Here is a 23,913-nt window from a genome sequence, read left to right on the forward strand (position 1 = left end):
TGAAGGATTGCCATGTGCATATAGAGCAGAATTCGATCTTGATAGGAACACAAAACAGAAGTAGTCTTTCATAAGATTGGCTATTTTCAAAGAATTGGTAGCTTTTTTGTCTTTCCACTGCATTTGATTTGGTAGTCAGTTTCGATTAAATGAGCGCAGATATTTAAAACCGTAACGAGTCGAAACCGGAAATAACGATTCAAATAAGCATGTTTTATCGAGTTCAATTGATTGATCAATATCGTAATAATGAAGAGAGATGTAGAATGATATTATTAAGTCTTGAAGCTGTTCGATGTTTGTTAAGAAGATGAACAGTGTGAGACGAATTAAAATAAGGAAGTTGTTGCCGCCCTTTGGTGTTTTCACAACACGCAAAGTTTATTACTGCCATAATTTTAGAATACCAGTGACGTACATAATCTTCGATACTTTATGAGCCAAAACTCGAGTTTTGAGTAAAATCAAGATTAACAAAGCATGGGCTGATGTTTTCATTGAAAACTGAACAAAATAATAAGGCTTTCGAAAATTGAGAGCTTAAATTTTGCCCGGCGGTGCTCAGTGTTTATTTGGGTATTGTAAGGAAAGCAAACACGGGAAAGTGGTCTGAAAACATTTTTTTGCCAGGGAAGACTGTTTATAGTTCAGTTTGGGATGACAATGTCAGGTCCATGGTGTTACCGGATCGATGAGCTGGTACATAAAAATGGGGTAAAAGGTCGGGTTCTTCGATAGTCGAAAGAAACAAATTAGAGTAAACCGAACGACCAGAAAAAGATGTCCAGCAGATGTCGGGCAAATTGAAGTCACCCATGAGTGTGTATGAGCCATGATAAAGAAGCTAATTTAGTATTAAATTAACGAATGCATTCAACTAGAGATTTGATATGTATTCGGTATGCAGATGTATCAGGGGGGTTGTAAACAAGAATAAAGACATGTGTAACATTCGCTCAAATACTACACAGTGACGGAGCGCAAAAAAGCACCTATAGACGACTGGCCGGCGTCAGTTACCTAAATAGTACTCGTTTTTCACCGTCTCAACCTATACAGTTGTTTTTTGGTCTGTCTAGGGCTAAGTGAAAAGTTACCATTTTTAGGCCATCAGTCAAACGACTTTCAATCAGGTTCCGCCTACATGCGAAGACATTCACAGCTGGGTCTCGGATCCCCAGACTACATGATTGCTATTAAAAACACGGCTCGAATATCCTATTTTTTATGTTTTTGGTGACAGTTCTACATTAAATCCATTGGAGATGGATTGACCCTTTACTCTTCCTAGCTATTCATGTTCTTAAATAACAAATAATACCGGTGTTAATTCAAATGTTCAGGACATCAGAGTAGCTTAAAAGTCAGTTTATTACAGTCTTTCACCATATGATGTCTCTCGGGGGGCCGAGCCTCCGATTGCGTGCCTTTTCTGCAATAACGTCGTTATTACTCTCAATTCGTGGTACGGGAGGGTACTGCTACTTCCTTCTTCCCTACTGAAGCCTCCTTATCGTCTACTGTCTCCATTCAATTAGTTATCTTATCGTGCGTGATCGTCACGATAAGAGACTTCGTTTTTCTTCTATATTTCCGACCGTCTGTCTCTCACTAAATCGGTTGTTGTTGTGTTTTTCGTCACTTTTCAGCCAAAAATGGCCATTTCCCGCATTGCTCAGAAATAGACTGTTTGCAATCGAATTTTCGAAAATTAAAATTTCCAGAATGTTCTAGCCTACTTTTCAACCATACACGATCACTAAGACCTCTAATGTCTTTTTCGTGCTGCGACGGAAGGTTCCGCGGTGCCAATTCGGGGGGAATGGCTCAATGATCACGATATCCAGAATAAATTGATAAACCAATGCAATAGTCTGCATTGTTAGAAAGAATAGAGTAGTTTGTTACAAAGCTGTTCTTAAGGGCGATGAGAACCCCTCCGTGGTCTCCAGAAGCACGATCAACGCGAGCAATAACAGAATAGGGACAGTTTAATGGAAAGATTTCGGAATAGGTAATTTCAGGTTTGAGCCAGGTCTCTATGAGACGATATCGGGAGAATGTAAACTAAGATAGTTGAGGATTTTAAAACGCTGGCTGGCACTAATCAGGCATCGTTATTCTTACTTGTTTTCAGATATCTGCTTTTTGAAATGTCTGGACTTTCTGTGAGTTAATCATTAGGTAACCCAGCTATGTTAGCAATATAATATAAGTGAAATATTGATCGTTTATAGAGACCAGAGGACCACAGGCGAAAGTGGGACAAGGATGAATTCGAACAAATAGCAAGACTGCGTGCTCAGCTGGCAAATGATGAGAGTGGAAGCTCAAGAAACAGTAGTGATGCACCCAAAAGAGCACCTCTTGAATACAGAGAATACAAAGTTGATTTGGATTCTAGACTTGGCAAAACTCAGGTTGTCACTAAAACAACTCCACTTGCTCAACAGGGCGGGTAAGCCTTAAATTCTGTTTTAAAGATTGATCTCATGCAAGTTATTTAGTTTGATGGAAGGAGATGAATGATATCGTTGATAAAACAAAAAACGTTACTGGTCCTATGAACAGTTTTATCTTTTAGATATTACTGCAATGTGTGTGATTGTGTGGTCAAAGATTCGATAAATTTTCTCGATCACATTAATGGCAAAAAACGTTAGTATTTAACAATACTTCATGAATTATTTCTGATTATCCGTGAGTGACATTTTAGTTTGTTTTAGACCAACGTAATCTGGGAATGTCAATGAAAGTTAAAAAATCAACAGTAGAAGACGTACGAAAAAGGTTTGACATGAATAAGAAGAAATTAGAGGAAAAAGAGAAGGAGTACGATTTCAACGAAAGAATGAGCGAGATCAAAGAAGAGGCAAGTTTTCCTAAAAGATTAGTTGTTTTGTTTCGTGCCCTCAAAGTGGAGGATTTTTTTAAATTGAAAATTCTCTGGATGAATTAAAAACTTACTGAACTGTTTTTAAATTGTTCGCTGATGCCGGTGTGACGGAAACTTTTTATTCGGTTTCTTAAAAAAGGTCAATTAAAAGGGGTTTGATTGACCTTTTTTTAAGAATCCAAATAAAAAAGTTTGTTTTACCATAATTTTAAATAGCTGCGTGAAGTTTTGCCAGATATTGGTCGACCAGCATGCAAAAACTAACTTTGAGCTTTTTTTCGTTTTCCCCTCACCTCCTTTAACCATTATTTTTATATTGTAACGGGTGCTTTTACAAATGTCAATTCTGTTAAGAATCGGACGGTCTGAACAATCATTTTATTTTTAAAACTTTGCAGGTTGCGAGGTGGAGGCGATTTTTGAAGATTAATTTATTTTTTCATTTCTGCCTTTTGAATCTCCTCAAACGCTCTTAAAATGCAAAGTAGCCAACTCAAAATTGGGCTCTTTTGGTTACATCTCATACTAGCATCATTTGTTCTGTCTAACCAATGCTTTTATCAGATAAATTATAAAATTTAATGCGTGAGTCAGCATGCCAGATTTTGTGGCAATCGGACCTTAATGAACGAAATCTTCAATACCTTAAATTTCTTAAGCGGGGCATGTGAGGATTGGAAGTTTTAAAAGCTTTAAATTGAAGTGATTTGTTAGGAAGAAAGACAAAAAAGTCAGCGGAGGGAAAAGAAGAAAAACAGGAAGAGGAAGTCGGACGTCATGGCTGAGGACGAGGCCGAGGAAGAGACTATGGACCCGGAGCTAGCTGCCATGATGGGCTTCTCAGGATTCGCTTCAACATCCACGGGGAAGAAATAAAATTTCTTTTGGGAGAATTACAGTTTTACGGGTGCTAACGAGAAGTAAACAGCCCAGCCAAGCGTTGACGATGATAAACCTGAAAAACGAAGCGGTTCAAGGATAATTGTAGAGCTTTGTGGAGAAACTTTTAAAAATATTGTTTTCTGTAATCGATGATTTTGTTTTGCATTAAGTGTTTAACTCAACTTCAATTAAAAATATAACAACCGTTTTCCAAAATTGACGCACAGAAAAACTTATCTGGATACGAAGCAAGAAGCGCGATATGATCCGACTTTGTTGTTTTTAAGTTTCATTCGATGGTTTGAGATCAAGTTTTACGGACTCTCTTATTAAGCTGAAACGTTTTAATAAGAGTACTAGAGCGCAGTGAAGACGCTTATATAGGTCGTGATGATTTTTCTGCTTTTTTCAGGAAAAGTTTTTAAGCTGGCGCTAAAATGTTGACTTTTTATAAATTCATTTCATTTCCTTGTTTAAAAAAAGAAACTCCACTATTGAACAGCAGTTCCGAAAACGTGATTGACTTGTAATCAGGGCGGATGTAGGATTTTCTCGAGGGGCAGGAATTGGATTTTCAAATGTTTTTCGACTTTCATCATGAAGCCAAACTGCATTTTGTGAATTGTAAGCCGATTCCGCTATAAGGACGCTCCCTTTGTTCTTCTTTTGGTCTTTCATTTTCTTTGATCGTTCCGACAAAATTTTAACGTGTTTAGAGGGTTCATGACATTCTACCCTATTCCAATCTACCCTGTGCTAATCTACGCTATACTATTCTATCCTACATACCACGTATAGGGTAGATTGGCCTGTAGGGTAGAATGGTATAGGGTAGTTTGAAAAAGGGTAGATTGTCCTGCCACCGTTTAAAGACTTCTCTGGATTTCAGGAACATACATACACCAAATTGTGCGCCTATCCAGTGCACAGTTTGACCTCGTAGCGCTTTTAGGTCTTTATGATTTGCAGAGTGCTCCCAGAAAACTAGAAAGACCCTGTTTTTAAAAAATGTGAGCCGCTTTTTGGGCTTTTTTAGGACATTTGAGCAAAAAATTGCGTTTTTTGGGCGCGCTCTTCCTTCAAAAATCAAAATTATAATGGTGCCCTTGAACAGACACTCCCGTCCCAAAAACTCAGTCGCTTCCGCCCAATTTTAATACCTTTATTTCGCTTTGATATCATTATCAAACATACAAGATGTTTTACTGTTGTCCCTATTATTCGCTGTGATATACTTGAATAAGCAAATTAATTAAAGTACTCGGGGCGGTGCCTCCAATGTAACGTTAAACCTTGGGAAGAAATTGACTGGTTTTGGGGCGGAAATGACACGCTCTTTAGATTAAAATTCGAAAAATGAAATTTCTCAAAAAACAAGTCAAGTTTTCGTTTCCTGGCGCTCTTTGACTCTTTTCCATTAATACGTTGTCAAAAACTAGGATACATGGTACGTTTTGTCGTAAGCTTTTAGAACTTTGGCAAAAATATACAATAGAACTTAGTTTATCGAAATGTTTGATTTGTCTGAAGAGGTTTAATTATTTAGAAACCCATGTTCTGTTTTTATCAAGTGTACCAGGTTACCGTGTAATTAAAATGTTGGTTTTCCTGGATAAAGGGGAGGTTAGATTTAGGTCACATGTTGGACGAATAAATAGTAAGGTTGTTCCCCCGGTTAACTAGCCTGAAAAACGGAAACATGTAGACACTCATTAGTTTTAACAGCCAATTTTGAAGTTTTTTTAAATCAGAAACACTGATATATAATTCTCCAGTGTTTAATTTTGGTGCCTGATTTTGCGGAAAAAAAGTTCTCGACGTAGTTACTTATCAATCACGTCGTGAATTGATCTGAACAATCAGTGTTATGTTTTGGACTCTAAATTATAGCACGACTGAAAGGGCTCTTATTTGATACCACACATGCTGTACATTACATTGGTTGAAGTGAAGTTCCGACTGTTCTAATTCGGCTTTAACGGTGAACCCCATTGCGACAAAACGAAGGTTTTTGCATAGTGTTACATCAAATTTTCTCCATGTAAGTTTTCTCCATAAAATTTTAGCAGTCAAAATTTTAGTTGAAGTCAATTTTAGTGAAAATCTTCCCGGCTTGCTTAGTGTTAAAAGTTTTTTTTTGCTATGAAATTGTTGTTGAGGTTCTTGGCTTTAAGTTTTAGATTTGATATTGAATGGCATTCACATTCGCTGCTCTTGCTTACCTCTTAGCACTCATTTTGGCCTGCGTGCTGTTATTTTTTGCTATCTACCAAATCATAGCAGTGGACGAACTCAAGACGGACTACAAGAACCCAATAGAACAATGCAACAGTCTCAACCCCCTCGTGTTGCCCGAATACGGAATCCTCATTTTCTACAATCTGCTATTTCTCCTAGCAGGGGATGTAGTCACCTTCGCTCTGAATTTGCCAATGATTGCATATAACATATACAGGTAATTTGAAGCTTTATTTGAAAGGTGAAAATCAGGTTGAGTAATTAATTAAATTGTGGTAATATAAGTTTTATTTGTTAAATGTGAAAGAATTTTTCTAGTAACTAATTAACTAATCGTGCAAAACGACTAAGAGAAGGATCAAATAGACTGAAATTGGCATACTTTTTAAAATTGTTTAATTGTTTTCTCAATTTTGAGACAACAAGTAGTTTTTAAGTCGAAAGTTGAGTTGACCTTTTTTTTGATAGTTTCTAAGGCTAAATTATGCTTGACTTTATGCCAGCAAATAGTGAGATTTCATGAGTGCTTGTTTGAATTTAATTAATTAATTTTAAAAATTATTTTAAAAAAAACTTCTCTGAACATCCAAAGTCAGTGATTTCCATTTAAAAAAAACAAAAATTCAAATTGAATTGATTGAAAATTATAAAAAATTTTTGGCATTAATTTGAATATTTTTTATATTTTTCTCCAGTCTGTTTTTAGCTGTTTTTCTGCCAATTTTGGGGATTTATTGCAATTTTGTGAAAAGAATTCCAAAGCAACGTTTTCGGGCATGTCTATTTCTTCTAAAATTTCATCAAACTTGTCGTGAAAGCTTATGTTGATTTTTCCGCGGAACTGTGAAATGCGAAATTAATTATCATGAGTAAACTCTGTACTTTGGCGTCGGATCGAACACCGCCGGAGCAATTTAATTTTCTATTTAAATAGCGGGAAATGAAGAATCCCAATTATATATCCCAATTTGAATATATATCCCAATTTGAGTTAATAGATGCGAAATATATCACTTAGTAATTTGCAAAAAAAGAGCAAATTATTTTACTTTAGTCCAAAGTGATATATTTTGCTCTTTTTTTGCAAATTACTTGGTAATATTTTTTGCATCTATTAACTCAGTTCGAATTGGAATGATTATATATTATAACAAGACTGCTCGTATCAGGGCGAAGCCCTGAATGTTCCGACTGCCTTTTAAGGTTTATGGAGCAGCAGTAATAACATAAAAAATTAAAAGAAATAAAATGAAATGAAAATTTTTTTTTTTCTTAAAGTTGAAATTTTTTGAGAAAAGCATCCCCCCACACGCCATATTAAGTACAAAAAGATAGATTTCATTCCTTGTAACAAATCAATTATGGCACATAAGCTTCATTCAACCAATTTGGAACAATTTATAAGACGGATTAAATCTCCGCTTACGCGTTAATCGCGCGAATTATATCGCGCGTTAATTCTCCCAAATTGGTCAAAATGGCAATCTTTAAACCCTCATAACTTTACGAAAAATTTTCACAGGTGAAATATCTTTTCAAATTTGAGCTCACAATAACAATACCTTTTGAATGATATAAAAAAATTCCGTCAAAAATGGCTAGTTAAAAAGTCGAAATTTGTCTGAAGAAAAAAAAACCCACCACGAGCACAAATATTCCGTTACTTTCGTATCGAAAGTCGGAACAACAATTACCATAGCGCGTTAATTATAACAATTTACCAGTTTTTGTTCCCCCTATCTCTATGAAAAATGGCCATATAATAACTTTTTCAGTAAAAACTTTTCAAATTTGAGCTCAGTGCATGAGTATTTCAGATCATATAAAATAGTTCCGTCACAAATTGCAAGAAGTAGGCGGTATCGAATTGAAACACAGTTTTTTTTGGGTTAATAAATTGCGTAGAAAAATCACTGAATCATTAGTACCAACAGACATATCTGACCCAGCTATAATTTGGGCGTGTATATATATTAAACCCACGTTCTATTCTAAGTTTGTCTTATTTGTAAACCCTTTCTTAATGTTCATTATTTCTTCTTTTTTTTGTACAAAACGACTAAGAGAAGGATCAAATAGACTGAAATTGGCATACTTTTTAAAATTGTTTAATTGTTTTCTCAATTTTGAGACAACAAGTAGTTTTTAAGTCGAAAGTTGTTGACCTTTTTTTGATAGTTTCTAAGGCTAAATTATGCTTGACTTTATGCCAGCAAATAGTGAGATTTCATGAGTGCTTGTTTGAATTTAATTAATTAATTTTAAAAATTATTTTAAAAAAAACTTCTCTGAACATCCAAAGTCAGTGATTTCCATTTCAAAAAAAAAATTCAAATTGAATTGATTGAAAATTATAAAAATTTTGGCATTAATTTGAATATTTTTTATATTTTTCTCCAGTCTGTTTTAGCTGTTTTTCTGCCAATTTTAGGGATTTATTGCAATTTTGTGAAAAGAATTCCAAAGCAACGTTTTCGGGCATGTCTATTTCTTCTAAAATTTCATCAAACTTGTCGTGAAAGCTTAGATTGATTTTTCCGCGGAACTGTGAAATGCGAAATTAATTATCATGAGTAAACTCTGTACTTTGGCGTCGGATCGAACACCGCCGGAGCAATTTAATTTTCTATTTAAATAGCGGGGAATGAAGAATCCCAGTTATATATCCCAATTTGAATATATATCCCAATTTGAGTTAATAGATGCGAAATATATCACTTAGTAATTTGCAAAAAAAGAGCAAAATATATTACTTTAGTCCAAAGTGATATATTTTGCTCTTTTTTTTGCAAATTACTTGGTAATATTTTTTGCATCTATTAACTCAGTTCGAATTGGAATGATTATATATTATAACCAGACTGCTCGTATCAGGGCGAAGCCCTGAATGTTCCGACTGCCTTTTAAGGTTTATGGAGCAGCAGTAATAACATAAAAAATTAAAAGAAATAAAATGAAATGAAAATTTTTTTTTCTAAAAGTTGAAATTTTTTTGAGAAAAGCATCCCCCCACACGCCATATTAAGTACAAAAAGATAGATTTCATTCCTTGTAACAAATCAATTATGGCACATAAGCTTCATTCAACCAATTTGGAACAATTTATAAGACGGATTAAATCTCCGCTTACGCGTTAATAGCGCGTTAATTGTCCCAAATTGGTCAAAATGGCAATCTTTAAACCCTCATAACTGTACGAAAAATTTTCACAGGTGAAATATCTTTTCAAATTTGAGCTCACAATAACAATACCTTTTGAATGATATCAAAAAATTTCGTCAAAAATGGCTAGTTAAAAAGTCGAAATTTGTCTGAAGAAAAAAAAACCCACCCCGAGCACAAATATTCCGTTACTTTCGTATCGAAAGTCGGAACAACAATTACCATAGCGCGTTAATTATAACAATTTACCAGTTTTTGTTCCCCCTATCTCTATGAAAAATGGCCACATAATAACTTTTTAAGTAAAAACTTTTCAAATTTGAGCTCAGTGCATGAGTAGGTCGCGATGATTTTTTTCTCGTTTTTCAGGAATAGTCTTAAAGTTTGTTCAGGCTCAAGTTTAATGTTTCACAGTTTGACCTTTGATTTTTTAAATTCAGTTCATTTCCTTTGTTAAAAAAGGCAAACTCAACTGTCGAACAGTGAAAGTGTAAAGGTCACGAAAACGTGATTGACTTTTAGTTTCGAAAGGGGAATTTAATTTTCAGATTAAATTCCAGCGAAATAAATATTTTACTTCATAATCCAGTTTTCTCAAATTGGGTTAATTTTCATGAAAATAAAGTGTTCGTCCTAATTCGTTTTAGAAATTCAAAAAGCTTTAAAGCCATCTATTTTTCCTTTGAAATTCGAAATTTGTAGATTTTTTCGAAAAATCAGGTCGACATTTATTCTGTTGGCTATGTTATTACTTACTGTGAAGGGTGATAATAGTTTTTCATGCTTGCGTGTTCTCGGGGTATGTGAAACTTGAAAATTCGAGTCTTAAAATTTTCTGAAGCTCAAAGATTGTTAAAAGTTTTTGGCCAGAGCACAGCTTTGTCTACACAACTTTGTCTGCTTAGTAAACGATTCATTACACCCGATCTAGTGAGCGTCATGTTACATAAGGAATCTTCTTTTTTCCGACCCAATTCGCATACAGAAGTGATCGAGTGGTCCTTTATTGACACTTTTACTGCATATCATTAGCAATTTAAAAACATCTGTTTTTTTTCTGCTTTTTGATGGCTAGAGTTTGTAGATTCGCCAGAGACCGTGGTGTAGATGCTATTGATCTCATCTCCAGGTCGGTGGTTTGATTCCGGCACATGCAAAAATGTTTTCGTTCTTTTACGGTTTTGCATTTTTTTTGGCATGTTTAAGAGTCGATGAACATAGTTCAGACTTGTTTATAGGTCGCGATGATTTTTTTAGGAAACATTTTAAAAATTTATCAGGCTCAAATTCTTTTTTTTCGCGGTTTGAATTAATTTGTTATTAAGTTCATTTTTTTTTCTTTGTTAAAAGCAATGTAAACTCACTATCGAACATGTTGCGAAAAAGGTGATCGGCTTCTATTTTCGAAAGTAGAATTTATTTTTCAGATTTCCCAGCGAAAAAAATTTACCTATTGACCCAGAGTTCTCAAATTGGGTCAATAATGCTAATCATTAATTGTTCTAGAATTCAAAGAGATATAAGGGCGTGTATTTTTTTCTTTGAAGTTACTAAGTTTGAAGCTCGAGAGATTTTTCAAAAACAAGTCGGTATTTTTTTCTGTTAAATAAGGTTCATTGACTCTTTTCCAATTGTCTATTGGCTGTTTGTTTTTTTTTTCTGTAAAATTATTTATATATATTCGAGACAAAAGTACGAAAATTTTAGTAGTTTTTTTGATTATTTTATCCACTCATTGACTTTCGTATAGTTTTGTGTCGGCTAGATTGCCCAAATACTCCGTGTCTTTCTTCGAAATATATAAAACAGTAAAGAGGCTGAGCGTTTTTTGGCATGATATCATCGCTGATCTCATGTTTGTAAGATATTAGTTCGTCTACTATTGTGATAGTGAATATAGTGCGAGCTTTATTGTGCCCATCTGCAGTGTTATGTTTTTTGGTCAGTTCCTTTGGGTTTTGCCATTGCAGCCTAATAACTAAAAAATTACAGCATCTCCACACTGATTTTTCTTTTTTGGGGGGCATATTTTTCTGGTGGATGTTTCGTTTTCTGGTGGATGTATCGTTTTCAAGTTCATATCAAAGTCTAGACTATCGGCAAGGTCATTTCTTTTCAAATTTAAAACGCATTTAGCAGCGTGCATGTTAACTCGTTTTGGTTCGCAAAATTTTTTGTAATTAAAGCTTTGATGTTTACCGACGATATGGTTCCGAATCCTTTTCAAGTAACTTTCACTTTGATTCTAACAATTGGTTTTAAAAAGGGGTTAAATTGTAGTGGGGTTATCTGATTTTGGGGTTATATGAGAGGGGGTTAAGAAAAAGGGGGTTACAAAACACGGGGTGATAAGCTTGTGGAACCTGATCTAAACTATATTTTATGATTGGATAAATTAAATGTTTTACCAATGTAAAGTATTTAATATTAACCAATCATGATCCATCTAACTAACAACCCACTTATTTGTAAGTGCTGAAGTTACTTGTAATTTCAGCACCAGAGAGATTTGAATTTAACTTAGAAATTAGTTGGACTCTCCCGAGCACTTCAGCAGCCGCAATAAACCAGTATACCCTAGATCTATTGAGCCTAGCAGAGACTAGTTAAACAACCTGAGACTAGATAGTATAAGAGTAAGATTAGGATCGGTATTAGACTAAGAAGTTGCACGAATCTATCCGGCCGAAAATAAGATAGCGTGACGAGCAGACGGTGTACCCTATCCGAAATTACTCTATGAGTTATACACCCCAGTCATAACTCATCTGGTGCGACCATAAGTCTCGAACAAGACCTTACTAGATTAGAATTAACCAAAATTAGATTAGAAATTAGACAAAAACATTTAAAAAATGTTATACGACAATAATTTAATTGAAATGTCTCTCCGACTCAATAGATCAGAGCCAATATTCCGAACCATAATAGAACTACCCGGAATTGGAAGAAGACCTCGAACCAAAGACGACATACGACAAAGTAGAAACTTGCCGTATAGTTATATGATAGTTCGGCAAAAGCCAGAACAAACTTTTATATTTCGAATACTACTTGCAATGAATTTAGATTTCCATTTGCAAACATAAAACCTTGAAGTTAATCTTCAAAATCATTTCAGGCGCTAAACAAAATTAATATTATACAATAACGATTGATAAAAAGATCTTAGATCGTTTTCCTAAAACTCTGCAGTAGTATACAAAACATGTTTGAAAAATATTTATTGGAAAATAAAAATAAAAATTAGTAGCATGACAATAAATGGTTAGTAATTATAAATCATCTTGTTGTTCCAGCTTCATCACCTAAAACATAACAGCAATCATCAACTCACTAATATCATAAAACACTAAATCTTTCCTTTACACAAATTTAAAACTTTATTAAAACTTAAAATCACTTAATTTAAAACCAGATCATCAAGGCTTATCCTTGGATCTTAAATCATTTTCTACTTAATTAAATTTTAAATTTGATCATCAAGGCTTATCCTTGGATCAAACAGAACAACTTTGTTCTCCCCCACCCACTTAATTAGTGTCTAACGACCTCAAACGTCGATTCACTACCCAACCCTTTCTAAAGACCCAAGACTAATAGAAATTTTTAAACAAAACTAATCATTCAAATTAGGATAAACAGTGAAGAACTTCGGTTATTCATCCTTCACTTGATCCCCCCTCTTACCAGACCCAGGATAAATCTTAGACTTAGTAAGTTTAAAATAGTATCTAACGAACTACTCGCGTTCTAATTATACCTGAACCTTGTGGATCGATTTACTATTCTCCAACCCTTGAACACAATCACTACCCCTAAGTAAGATTAAGTAAGTTAACACCTTAGCTTATACTAGTCACGAGAAAGTAAAAATCATTCTTCGGAATCGATATACTTTTCTCTCCAACCCTGAACAAATAGACCCAGGTTAAGCTAACCAAAAAATCGTAAGAACTAACAGTTTAAGAAAATAGAAATCATTTAACAACTTTTTGCATCCGTCATTCTAAACCTTATGTCATTTAAAAACCTAGGAAATAAACAAACAATCATTTTACACAATTGTGAAATAGATAACAAAAAATACGACCTTGTAATCACACCTCATACACAAACAGTTGGATACATTCGAACAAAACGACAAACACTAAAAAGAAAAATAATAACTAAACAAAGACAAATAACACGAAAAAGATTTTCAAAAAATCGAAACGCTTTTTCAGAATCAGAAACCAACAGTTTAGACGAACTTTACAAACTAAAAGAATCAATAGATAAAAATTACCCACTTCACGATCAATTATATTTTTCTGACTCAGAAACAACTTCAAATTCATCACAAAGAGGAAAAAGAAGAATAAAAAAAACAGTACAAACACAAACCAGTACATCTATACAATTGGAATCAACCAATTCGACACATCAATAATTACATATTAACAGTCATCGAACGGAAAAATGAGTTCAACACACACCCCAGGTGACGAAACTCCAGATGACGATGAAATCTTTCCTTTTATAGTAGATGCAGATACTGATAGAGGACAACACATATTTTGTCAAAATTTACTCGTAAACTTATTTGAACCCGGAATCAGTCCATGTAAAACAGAGTTCCCCGATGTAAAAATCAAAAGACAAATCATAGATCACTACTTAAAAGATATATGCAACATAACACAACAGTATGGAATCTACTCCATAGAATTCACCTCACCAAACCATAATAATAGAAAATATACAATTCAAACAGACGATCTTGATTTAGAATTTTCAAAAGTTTTTTCAGAATATATAAAAAGCATCCAATATCATAACTCACAAAGAGCAAACTCCATATTCACCAATGAAGTTTTCGCAATAATATATAGTTATATTTCGATATTAGAAAACGAAATCCCACTAACAAATGTCTCACCGACAGAAACATCTAAACATTTGAAAGTACGACATGAAATTACACTACTCTCTAGTTATTTAAACATCATTAAAGAAAATTTCACGAAAGATGACGTTTCACAACATACCAAACACGATTTACAAAAAATTTTAGCATGGTTCATAATAGATTATTTCACACACAATATTGATTTAATTGCACAAGCAAGAAAAAATTTTAGACCCCAAAATTCGAACGATGATACCGCTATCACAGAACAATCAGATTATGTTTGGGACCCCGAATGGTCTCATCCCGCATTTATAAGCTTTCCACAATCAATCTCAAGTCAAGCAATAGGTACAATATCTTACATAAGAGATTATGTAAGAGTAATACCATTAACAATTGATGCAACACCATTAAACTATAATACATTTTTACCCGATACACAAAATAATAGTTTAAACTCTACAGTCATACACAACGAAAACCTCAATGGAACTAGGAATCTTACTCAACAAGATATCCAGACACCATCACACTTCATAAATGAAGAAATTGTACACACAACAACTACACAACAAAGTATTTCACCAATACGCCCAAATTTAACAACACCAAGAAATACAAATCCTTCACAAACACAGGTAACCTTACAATCAACCGTTAAACCTTTGGTTGCCCCTAAATATTCACATATGGATTACCAAACATACAGACCCATGACAATACCATCAAAACCACGCAAAACATTCACTAGAAACAACTTTGCAGACCATAATTATAATTATACACATCCATCAAAAACAAATTATCAACCACAAAGGAATTTTAATCAATATACAAAACCTCGAAACTGGGATAACCCAACGGCCCAATATAATTCCAAAAATTTTCAACCAAATCCTCCACAGGATCGCAGTGAAAATTACCCATTTTTTCAACAGAATAAAAATAAAAAACAAACATCTTATCAAATGGATTATTTATCCTCAGATGACGATTTCTTACAACCAGATATATTTGCACCAAATACTCAAGAATATCGTAGACAAGGAATACAGAAAACACGTACAAATCATAGGAATTTTTCTCCACAACCGATAGATGCACAACATCAACAACCAATTCAACAACAAAATCCAATTAATACACAATCTTTTCAACCAATTCAACAACAAAATCCAATGACTGCACACTCGTATCAACCATCACAAATGCAAAATGAAATACCACTCCCATATTATCTCCAACAACATGAAATAACAAGAAACCAACTTTCAAATTTTTCTCAAATGCCAAATGCAGCAGAATCATTACAAATGACAATGAATCCATTCCTTATGGGTGGATCATCAATAACATCAAACAAACCTTTAATGGTTTTCACAGGAACAGACCCTGAATACTCTGTAGAAGATTATTTAAATGCAGTAACAGCAAACCTGATTTTAAATATAGGACCTGAACCAATTAATACGCCACTACATCAAAACTGGATACATCGACGCACAGCGTTGATACAAACAACCTTAGATGGCGCAGCCCAAAAATGGTTTTCAGTACTACCTCTAGAAATAAAATCAAACTGGAAAAGATTTACACAAGAATTTTCAAAAATGTTTGACTCTGAAAGAAACAAACAACAACAAAGAGTTTTATGTAATGAAATTCGCAGATTACCAAACGAAACCATCAAGCAAATAGCAGTACGAATCGAAACACTAGTTCGAAAAGCATATTCACTAAATACACATGACTATAAAAACACAAAGATGACAGAAATCTTAATGATGACCTTAACACCACAATTAAGGAAAATAGCAATAAAAAAGAGAGCATCCCATCCTTCTTCAATTCGAGAACCCGATTTAGATTTTCGAAAACTAGTAGACAAACTAGAACAAGCAGAAATCACGATGAAACTAGAAGAAACGGAAAATCTGAAATTACAATACGTTAACAGAATTGAAACGACTCCCACTAATATTAATAATATACAGGAATCAGAAACAGACCTCGTTGAAAAAATCACTGAAATACTCAATATTTACGAAAAGAACCCGAACTTTAAAGGCAAACCATCTTTCAAAAAATGGTGTAATTATTGCCGACGATACGGACATAGTATTTCCGAATGTAGACAAAAACAGCAAGATAGTCAAAATAAACCTCAAAAATATAAAGAACCAAATAAATCATTCTATCAATACATGAAAAAAGATCAAAATTTACCGAACAAAACAGTTCACAGCAACAACAGTTCAGGAAAACCACTCCCGAACAATACAAATTATACAAGAAATCAATCCCCATATAACTCAAGTTATAGAGGAAGATCACCAGAACGAAGAAATACACAAAACTCATCACAAAATCACTACAATAGACCAAATAGTAGAAATAACTACTCCAGATCAAATTCAAATACACAACGATTTGTTTCTAGATCTAATTCCCAATCAAGAAATAACTACTATCCAAACAACCAATCACGAAATTCATCATACAATAGGAATAGAAACTACTCCTATAATAGAAATAGAAGTTATTCAAACAACCGAAACCAGAATTACCCGAACAATCGATCAAGGAATAACTCATATAATAGATCGAACTATAACAGACCAAACAATAATTACCAAAACAGATCGCGAAATAATTCACAAAATCGACACCCAAGTTATAATAATCGTTATAGAAATTATTCCCAATCACCACACCGGAATAATAATCACTATAATAACTCTAATAATCGTCATAGAAGCAGTACACCTAAACATCAAAGACAAATCAATCAAGTACAAGCTAATCCAGAAACAACATCAGACCCCCCAGGTATTGATAACACAGTAACTGATACGTTACAACTCAATCAAATAAACTGTACATCATCAGATTCAGAAAGTGATACTGAAAACACTCTTGCTATCAATATGATAAAAGTCGAAAATGACTATGAATCTGTCATATATGAACAACCCTTTCCATCACATATATATGAAAATCAATCAGAATTTCTTCAAAATTATTACACTACACCCATAAATTCCACACCAACAACGCAAGAAACAAATGCAAAAAATACTACAGAACAACCCAATCAAAATGTCAAAACAAAATGCTTGAATACAAACCACATCTACCAAAATATACAAAAAGAACAACCCAAAGAAAAAATCTGGACAATACCATTTCTCTTAGAAAGCCCAAGAAATAAAGAATTTCAACCACCAGACCTTGAAATAGATTTTTTAATTGATTCAGGAGCAGAATCAAACATAATAAACATCCCCACATGGAATGAAATAAAAACTTTACATCCAAAGCTAACACCTCTTGAAACCTCCAGCAAACTAGCAACAGCACAAGGATCAACATTGATAAACTACGGAAAAATCCAATTATTTCTCCTCCCTACCAGAACAATGGAGCAAAGTAAAATTCTAAACAAGCCATTTAAACAAATATTCCATATCACTGATATTAAATATAATATCATTGGAATACCATTTATTTCGAAGTATATACCAACAATTAACATCCTAAATAGTAAAATATTAATCAAAGATAAATATACAAAAACAAAAGAAACATCCCTAACATTTTTTCAAAGATTAAACAAACAACCACCATTCTTTTCAAAATTTTATCCAATATATAACCAACAAAGAAAACACCTGAAACCACTATCAGGAAACATCTATAATTTTTCAATCAAACAAGTTCACCAATATGATAAAGAACAAAACAAACAAAAATTTTATATGTCAGATTTTGAATTCAAACCTATTCATAAATTTTTCAAAATCACAATCTCTTCAATAAAATATTTGAAAAATTCGAATTCAGATATTATTTCTTTACATGTTTATAACAACACACCTTACCAAGTAACATTACCTTTAGGACTTTTAGGATATTGTGAAACTAACGCTACAATATCACCAATACACGAAAAAGCCTATCGCGTAAATAATATACTCCAATTACTAGATATTTGCCAATCTACAATTCTTAATGAAGAATTATCTATAAATAATATAATAAGTAACGAAAACAGAAATACGGATTATTTCACAAAAACTCCATATTTCAAACCTACATTCAACATAAGTAACTACACAGAGGACCAACAAAAATTTTTAACAATGTTTAATTTCCAACATTCACAAATAACACAAGACGAATTCGAAAAATTAGCCAAACAGCTAATTAAATATTCATCAGTCTATGCAACATCAAAATTCGATGTTGGCAAAATCAGTTCATCACTACATCTCCCATTAAAACCAGACGCAGTTTTCAAAAAACAGAGAGCAAGTAAAGTACCAATTCACTTACATGATAAAGTAAACAGATTACTCGATATTTTAGAACAGTACAATATTATATCACCAGTTAATAAAGAAGAACAACCAAAAGGCAACACATTCATCAACCCCGTTATCATTCTAGCTAAAGGAGAATCATTAAAAATCGTTCTCGATGCTAGATACCTCAATTCACTCATAGATGAATCAAAATGTAATTGGCCCATTGAACCAATACAAGTTATTTTAACAAAAATAAACGGCAAATACTTTACAACCGCCGATATGAATAGTGCATACAATCAAATGCCACTAGATGAACAATCACGACGTTTAACACAATTTGTTATCGGAAACCAACAATATGAATTTAACCGCTTATTCTATGGAATATCCATAGGACCAGCAGCATTTTCAGCTTTTATGAGCAAAATTTTTAGACCACTAATACTCAAGAAAAACGCAATCACCTATCTAGACGATGTTTTTATGCAATCACAAACAAAAGACGAAATGTTCAAAGTTTTAGAAAAATATCATCAAATACTTCAGAACGAAAATCTGAAGGCCGCCCCCGATAAATCACACTTCTTTTTGACAAGAGTTAAATTCTTAGGACATAACATAGAAAGAAAAACAATCACTCCACTGAAATCACGCATTGACGCTATTCAAAAACTTCAACCACCAACAAATAAAAAGAAAATCCAAGAATTCCTTGGAATGTTAAACTTTTTAAGTAAATATGTTTATAAAATGCAATTATATCTACGACCATTTTACAACATCCTTAGACAACAAAATAATTTTGAATGGAATACAGAACATCAAGCACGATTCGAAGAAATAAAGAAACTTTTAACCGAACAAATTTCAAATACAATCCCAGACCCTGATCAACCATTTTATGCAATGTGCGATGCTTCGAACTTTGGCATCGGCGCAGCACTATTACAATCACATAATGGTACAAATAAAATGAACCTGATATCAGCAAATTCTCGATTATTCACTCAAGCAGAGCTACGACTCTCAACTCTAATGAGAGAATGTACAGCCATAATATATACATTGACAGAATATGAATTTCTGATACTTGGATCAAAGCATCCAACAGTTTTATTCACAGACCACAAACCCATCATTTTTCTTTTCACACAGAAATCTAACCCAAACCACCGAGTTTACAGATTTCAACTAATTCTAATGAAATTTCCAAACTTACATATAGTTTGGACTGCAGGAAAAAATCTTGCATTACCAGACACCTTAAGTCGAAATACACCACCTGAATTACTTACACGAAAAACAACAGTTGAAATACCCAAAAATATAAAATTCTACCTTGCAGAAAACGAAACATCACCTCGATTAGAATGCAAATATGCAGTAAAAACTGATATTGAACAATCACAAATAAATAATTTACAACATTTCCCACTTTATTTAGATTGTCAAATTAATCATTATGAAGTTGATTTACTCGGAACATCAACCTTCAAACCAATCCCATATTCTCAATGGATAAAAAATAACACCCAACAAAAACGGACAAAACAACACCTACCTAAAAAAGACCATTTTCCACTAATTGAAAAAGAAGATTTAACTGATAAAATAAATTTATCAGGACCACAAACAAATGATTCAAAATACACAATAAATCAAGTTTTTGACCTCCATGACCCACTTGATACAATACCCTTATCTAAATTAGAAATCGAAAACATTTTTCTCCCCCCAACAGAAACAATTACAATTTCAACACTGAAACAATATCAAAACCTTGACCCAGTAATTAGACAACTGAAATCATGGCACAAATATAAAACTAAACCTATCAAAGCAGATTCAACCATTCTAGGAAACAAAACACTCCTCCGATACTTTCGCAAATTTAACAACACAACAATTAACGAAAACACAGACCTTTTAGAGTATAACATGAATGAATCTACAGTTCCATGTCTCCCTATAAGTATGATTCTTATAGCTTTTAATATTTCACATACACAAAATATTAAAGGACACTCTGGATCAGAAAAAACATATTCAAATTTTATACAAAATTTTTACTTCCCAAATGCACCAATCTGGATAAAAGTACTATGCAATGACTGTATAGTATGTCAACTAAATAAACCTTACCCAAATCAAAAACAAATAGCACAAAAACAAGATTTTAAAGGACAAAGTTTGTACTTTAATCATCGTATCTCATTTGATACTAAAGGACCAATTTCACCCTCATCAGAAGGAAACTCCTACATTATGGTAATTGTTGACGCATTTACACATTATGTAGCACTTAACCCAGTACCACATTGTAATGCTTATTACGCATATACAACACTTTATGAACACTGGATAGCAAAATTTGGACTACCAGAAATTTTAGTCACAGACAATGGTACAGAATTCATAAATAATGAAATAATAACACTATGTCATTTATACAACATTAAACACAAACCACGTACATCTCATGCACCTTGGACAAACGGCTTAGTCGAAGGTATGAACCGTTCACTACAAGAATATCTTAGATGTATCATCAACGGAAATGATACAAAATATACCGAATGGTCAGCAGATGTAAAATTATTTCCCTTAGCATATAATTCACAAATCACGACAACTTTAGGAATGTCACCATACGAAATGGTTTTTAACCAAAAGCCACGCAAACCAATAATGTTTACAGCAAATTCCCATAAAAACGCACAAGGTTATTGTCAACCAAATAAAGACTCAATTTGTTATAACCTCCCATTACATACGCACGATGAAGATCATTTTCATCACCCACAAATTCTTAAACTAGCCTCCGGTACACACACCGAATGGATTTTAAATAGAGATAAGAAACACAATGAAATTTACCAAAAAATAACGAAAAAGTTATTACAAAGACAAAACATAAATGAACAAATCAATTCACGTTTTACACCAGCTTCCGATTTAAAAATTGGAACATTTGTTTTAATACCTAATTTTAATACTCAAAAAGGAATTTCTAAAAAATTACAACCCCTCCGAAAAGGACCCTACCAAATAATTGCAAAACCCACTGATGTCACATATAAAATTACCGACTCAAACAAAAAAGAAATCGTTCAACATCGAAACAACCTATTACCTTATTACCCAAAAGAATACGCACTCCGCGAATTAACTCAATTATATTCTTTCACAGGATTAAAAATCATTCAAAATGAACCACATCTGAAAAACACAGAACAAAATGATAACCCCACCGAAAATCAAAACACGAAACCAACCGCCACCAAAAACAATACGCAAAACCATAAAGAACCTCCAAAACCAAGAAAAAATAGAAAAATGACAGAACAAATAATACCCCAAGAAGAAATAGACAAATCAGAACATAGAAAAACATCAAGACTCCGAAATCAACCACGTAAAAACTACAAAATGTTCATCCCTCAATCTAAAATATTAAAGAAAGTAGAATTTAAAAAGTAATTTTAAGATTTTATACTTCACAATCTTGAAACCTCCGTAACATTTTTCATTTCATTTTTTCAAAATAACATGCTCACAAGTACGCAATAATTCTAGTTCAAAATAGACCAATAGGATTCATCCAATCCGCCACTTTCTCTAACTCAAACTAAGATCAATTAGACGAATAATCTAGAACTCCAGGCACATCTCTAACTATAACTTTACAACCTCCAGGTCAAAAATAAGCAAACCACTCCAACTTGACAGCTAAAATAAATATCACCATAATACCGTACCCCTCCCTTATCTAATAACCCAAAGATCAACAATATTTCCCCAACTCAGACCACGAATACCCCCAAAACAAATTTGATAACTTAGCCTAAAGTAACAAAATGAAGATTTTAATTAGCCTAAAGTATAAAAATCTCACCATACCCCGGATCATTTGACAAACAAAAATAAAGAAAAAGACGACCTCCCAGTCACCATGAAAATTGCCCCCAACAATTTTTTACAAAACTCAACCCACTTGTCAAAAAACTAATAAATAATTCGACCACACTAGAAAATCGCCTCAAACAGCAAAAAATATTCGACCAAGAGATCATTTCTTAAATGCTTTTCTCTCAAACAGTTGCTCAAATACTTATAAATTTTAAACATTTTTTTTCAATACTTGAAGCCTTTATAATATTTCTTTTTGATATACTTGAATCTTTTCTAATAATCTTAATCATTTTTTGTAACATTTTTTTAATTTTCTACACTATACTCGAACTATTCCTCCAACTTTCCAAAACCCTTGAATATATCCACAGGTACGATTTTCACAACTTGTCTAAATGATACGAACAATTTTCAGTAGAACTGATATTTTTTTATTGTTTGTAATTTTCATAACATTTTTATCATCCCTCATTTTGACCATATGTAAATGTATAAAGAAAGCAATCATCACATTTGCCCTAGCAACAATTTTTCTAATTATTTTTTTGGAAGAATATTATAATAAACATAAACCTTCCCACTAAAGTAAAAATTCAAAAATCCATCAAAAATTGCTACCCAACAGTCACAGAATCAGTCTTCACCGACATCATCCCAAGATAATCCAACACCACCTTCAACTACTCAAAATCCTCAAACATCTACACGAATTTCTTTTCAAGACAATCCATACACTTTTGAAGAACGGCACGCTCGTTTATCTGAACCACTAGAACCAGTTCAACGACAAGCATCTCTAAGTGAACCAACATATAATCTTTACCCAACACTACCACAAGAACTAAGCAGAATACGAAACCTTAGTCAAAACCAAAACACAACAGAAATAAGTAGACAAATTATACATCCTCGACGAAATAGAAATTTTCAAACTCCCCGAGTTCATTTTGATATACCTCAATCCCCATCACAAACCACTCCAGAAAACACCACTGGCATCACACCAGAAACTCCTACACTTTTTTCACAACGAAGCACTTCAAGTCTACCCTCAGACTACTTAGGTTCAACACCAACATCTGAACAAATACGTGAAAATCCTTTTAACCCCCCAAACCAAACATCACGATTTCCATATTGGACTACACATTCATTTACACAAGGTGAACCAAATTTAGTCAATGACCCCATAGATATTTCTACGGATACAACCACATCCTCATCACTACCAGAAACATTATCACTACCATCAACACCATCAATAAGCCAATTTTCACCACTACCCTTTAACTTAAATTTTCCAAATAATCTCGACGCCAGATATCGAGAACAATCATCAATAAATATTCCTTTAAGATTAGACTGGAATACATTCACAGCACCTCCACCATTATTTGGACAACATCAAGAAAGTAACCGCCTTCATAACTGGGCACTTAATAGATTACAATATCGCCAAGATATTCACAACGATATCCGTGATCACAATATTCAAATACTCCAACAAAACAGCTTACAATTAAAGTTTGAAATCACAGTTAAGTTAAATAACATTACCCAACATCCCTACCCATTAAATCCACCTAACATAACAGCTCAATCACTACCACCACCGTTTA

The 23,913-nt window shown here is 33.3% G+C and overlaps 3 protein-coding genes across 3 annotated transcripts in view; 2 read left to right on the forward strand and 1 right to left on the reverse strand.

Moving 5' to 3' along the window:
- LOC134846147 (zinc finger matrin-type protein 2-like) overlaps positions 1-3,986 on the forward strand; it is a 209,456-nt gene extending 205,470 nt beyond the window's left edge. Inside the window, exons 2-6 of the mRNA XM_063863375.1 lie at positions 2,136-2,168; positions 2,238-2,458; positions 2,585-2,658; positions 2,727-2,876; positions 3,615-3,986. Of these exons, the coding sequence (XP_063719445.1) occupies positions 2,154-2,168; positions 2,238-2,458; positions 2,585-2,658; positions 2,727-2,876; positions 3,615-3,772 (618 nt within the window). The 5' untranslated portion in view covers positions 2,136-2,153 and the 3' untranslated portion in view covers positions 3,773-3,986. The remainder of the gene's footprint in view (positions 1-2,135; positions 2,169-2,237; positions 2,459-2,584; positions 2,659-2,726; positions 2,877-3,614) is intronic.
- Positions 1-23,913, reverse strand: part of LOC134845551 (cytoplasmic dynein 2 intermediate chain 2-like) — a 405,850-nt gene that overhangs the window by 261,034 nt on the left and 120,903 nt on the right. The window lies entirely within an intron of this gene.
- Positions 5,957-23,913, forward strand: part of LOC134846081 (protein cornichon homolog 1-like) — a 30,385-nt gene continuing 12,428 nt past the window's right edge. Inside the window, exon 1 of the mRNA XM_063863287.1 lies at positions 5,957-6,233. Coding sequence (XP_063719357.1) covers positions 5,971-6,233 — 263 coding nt within the window. The 5' untranslated portion in view covers positions 5,957-5,970. The remainder of the gene's footprint in view (positions 6,234-23,913) is intronic.

This window comes from Symsagittifera roscoffensis, chromosome 5, assembly GCF_963678635.1.
Source record: "Symsagittifera roscoffensis chromosome 5, txSymRosc1.1, whole genome shotgun sequence".
Classification (NCBI taxonomy): domain Eukaryota; kingdom Metazoa; phylum Xenacoelomorpha; order Acoela; family Convolutidae; genus Symsagittifera; species Symsagittifera roscoffensis.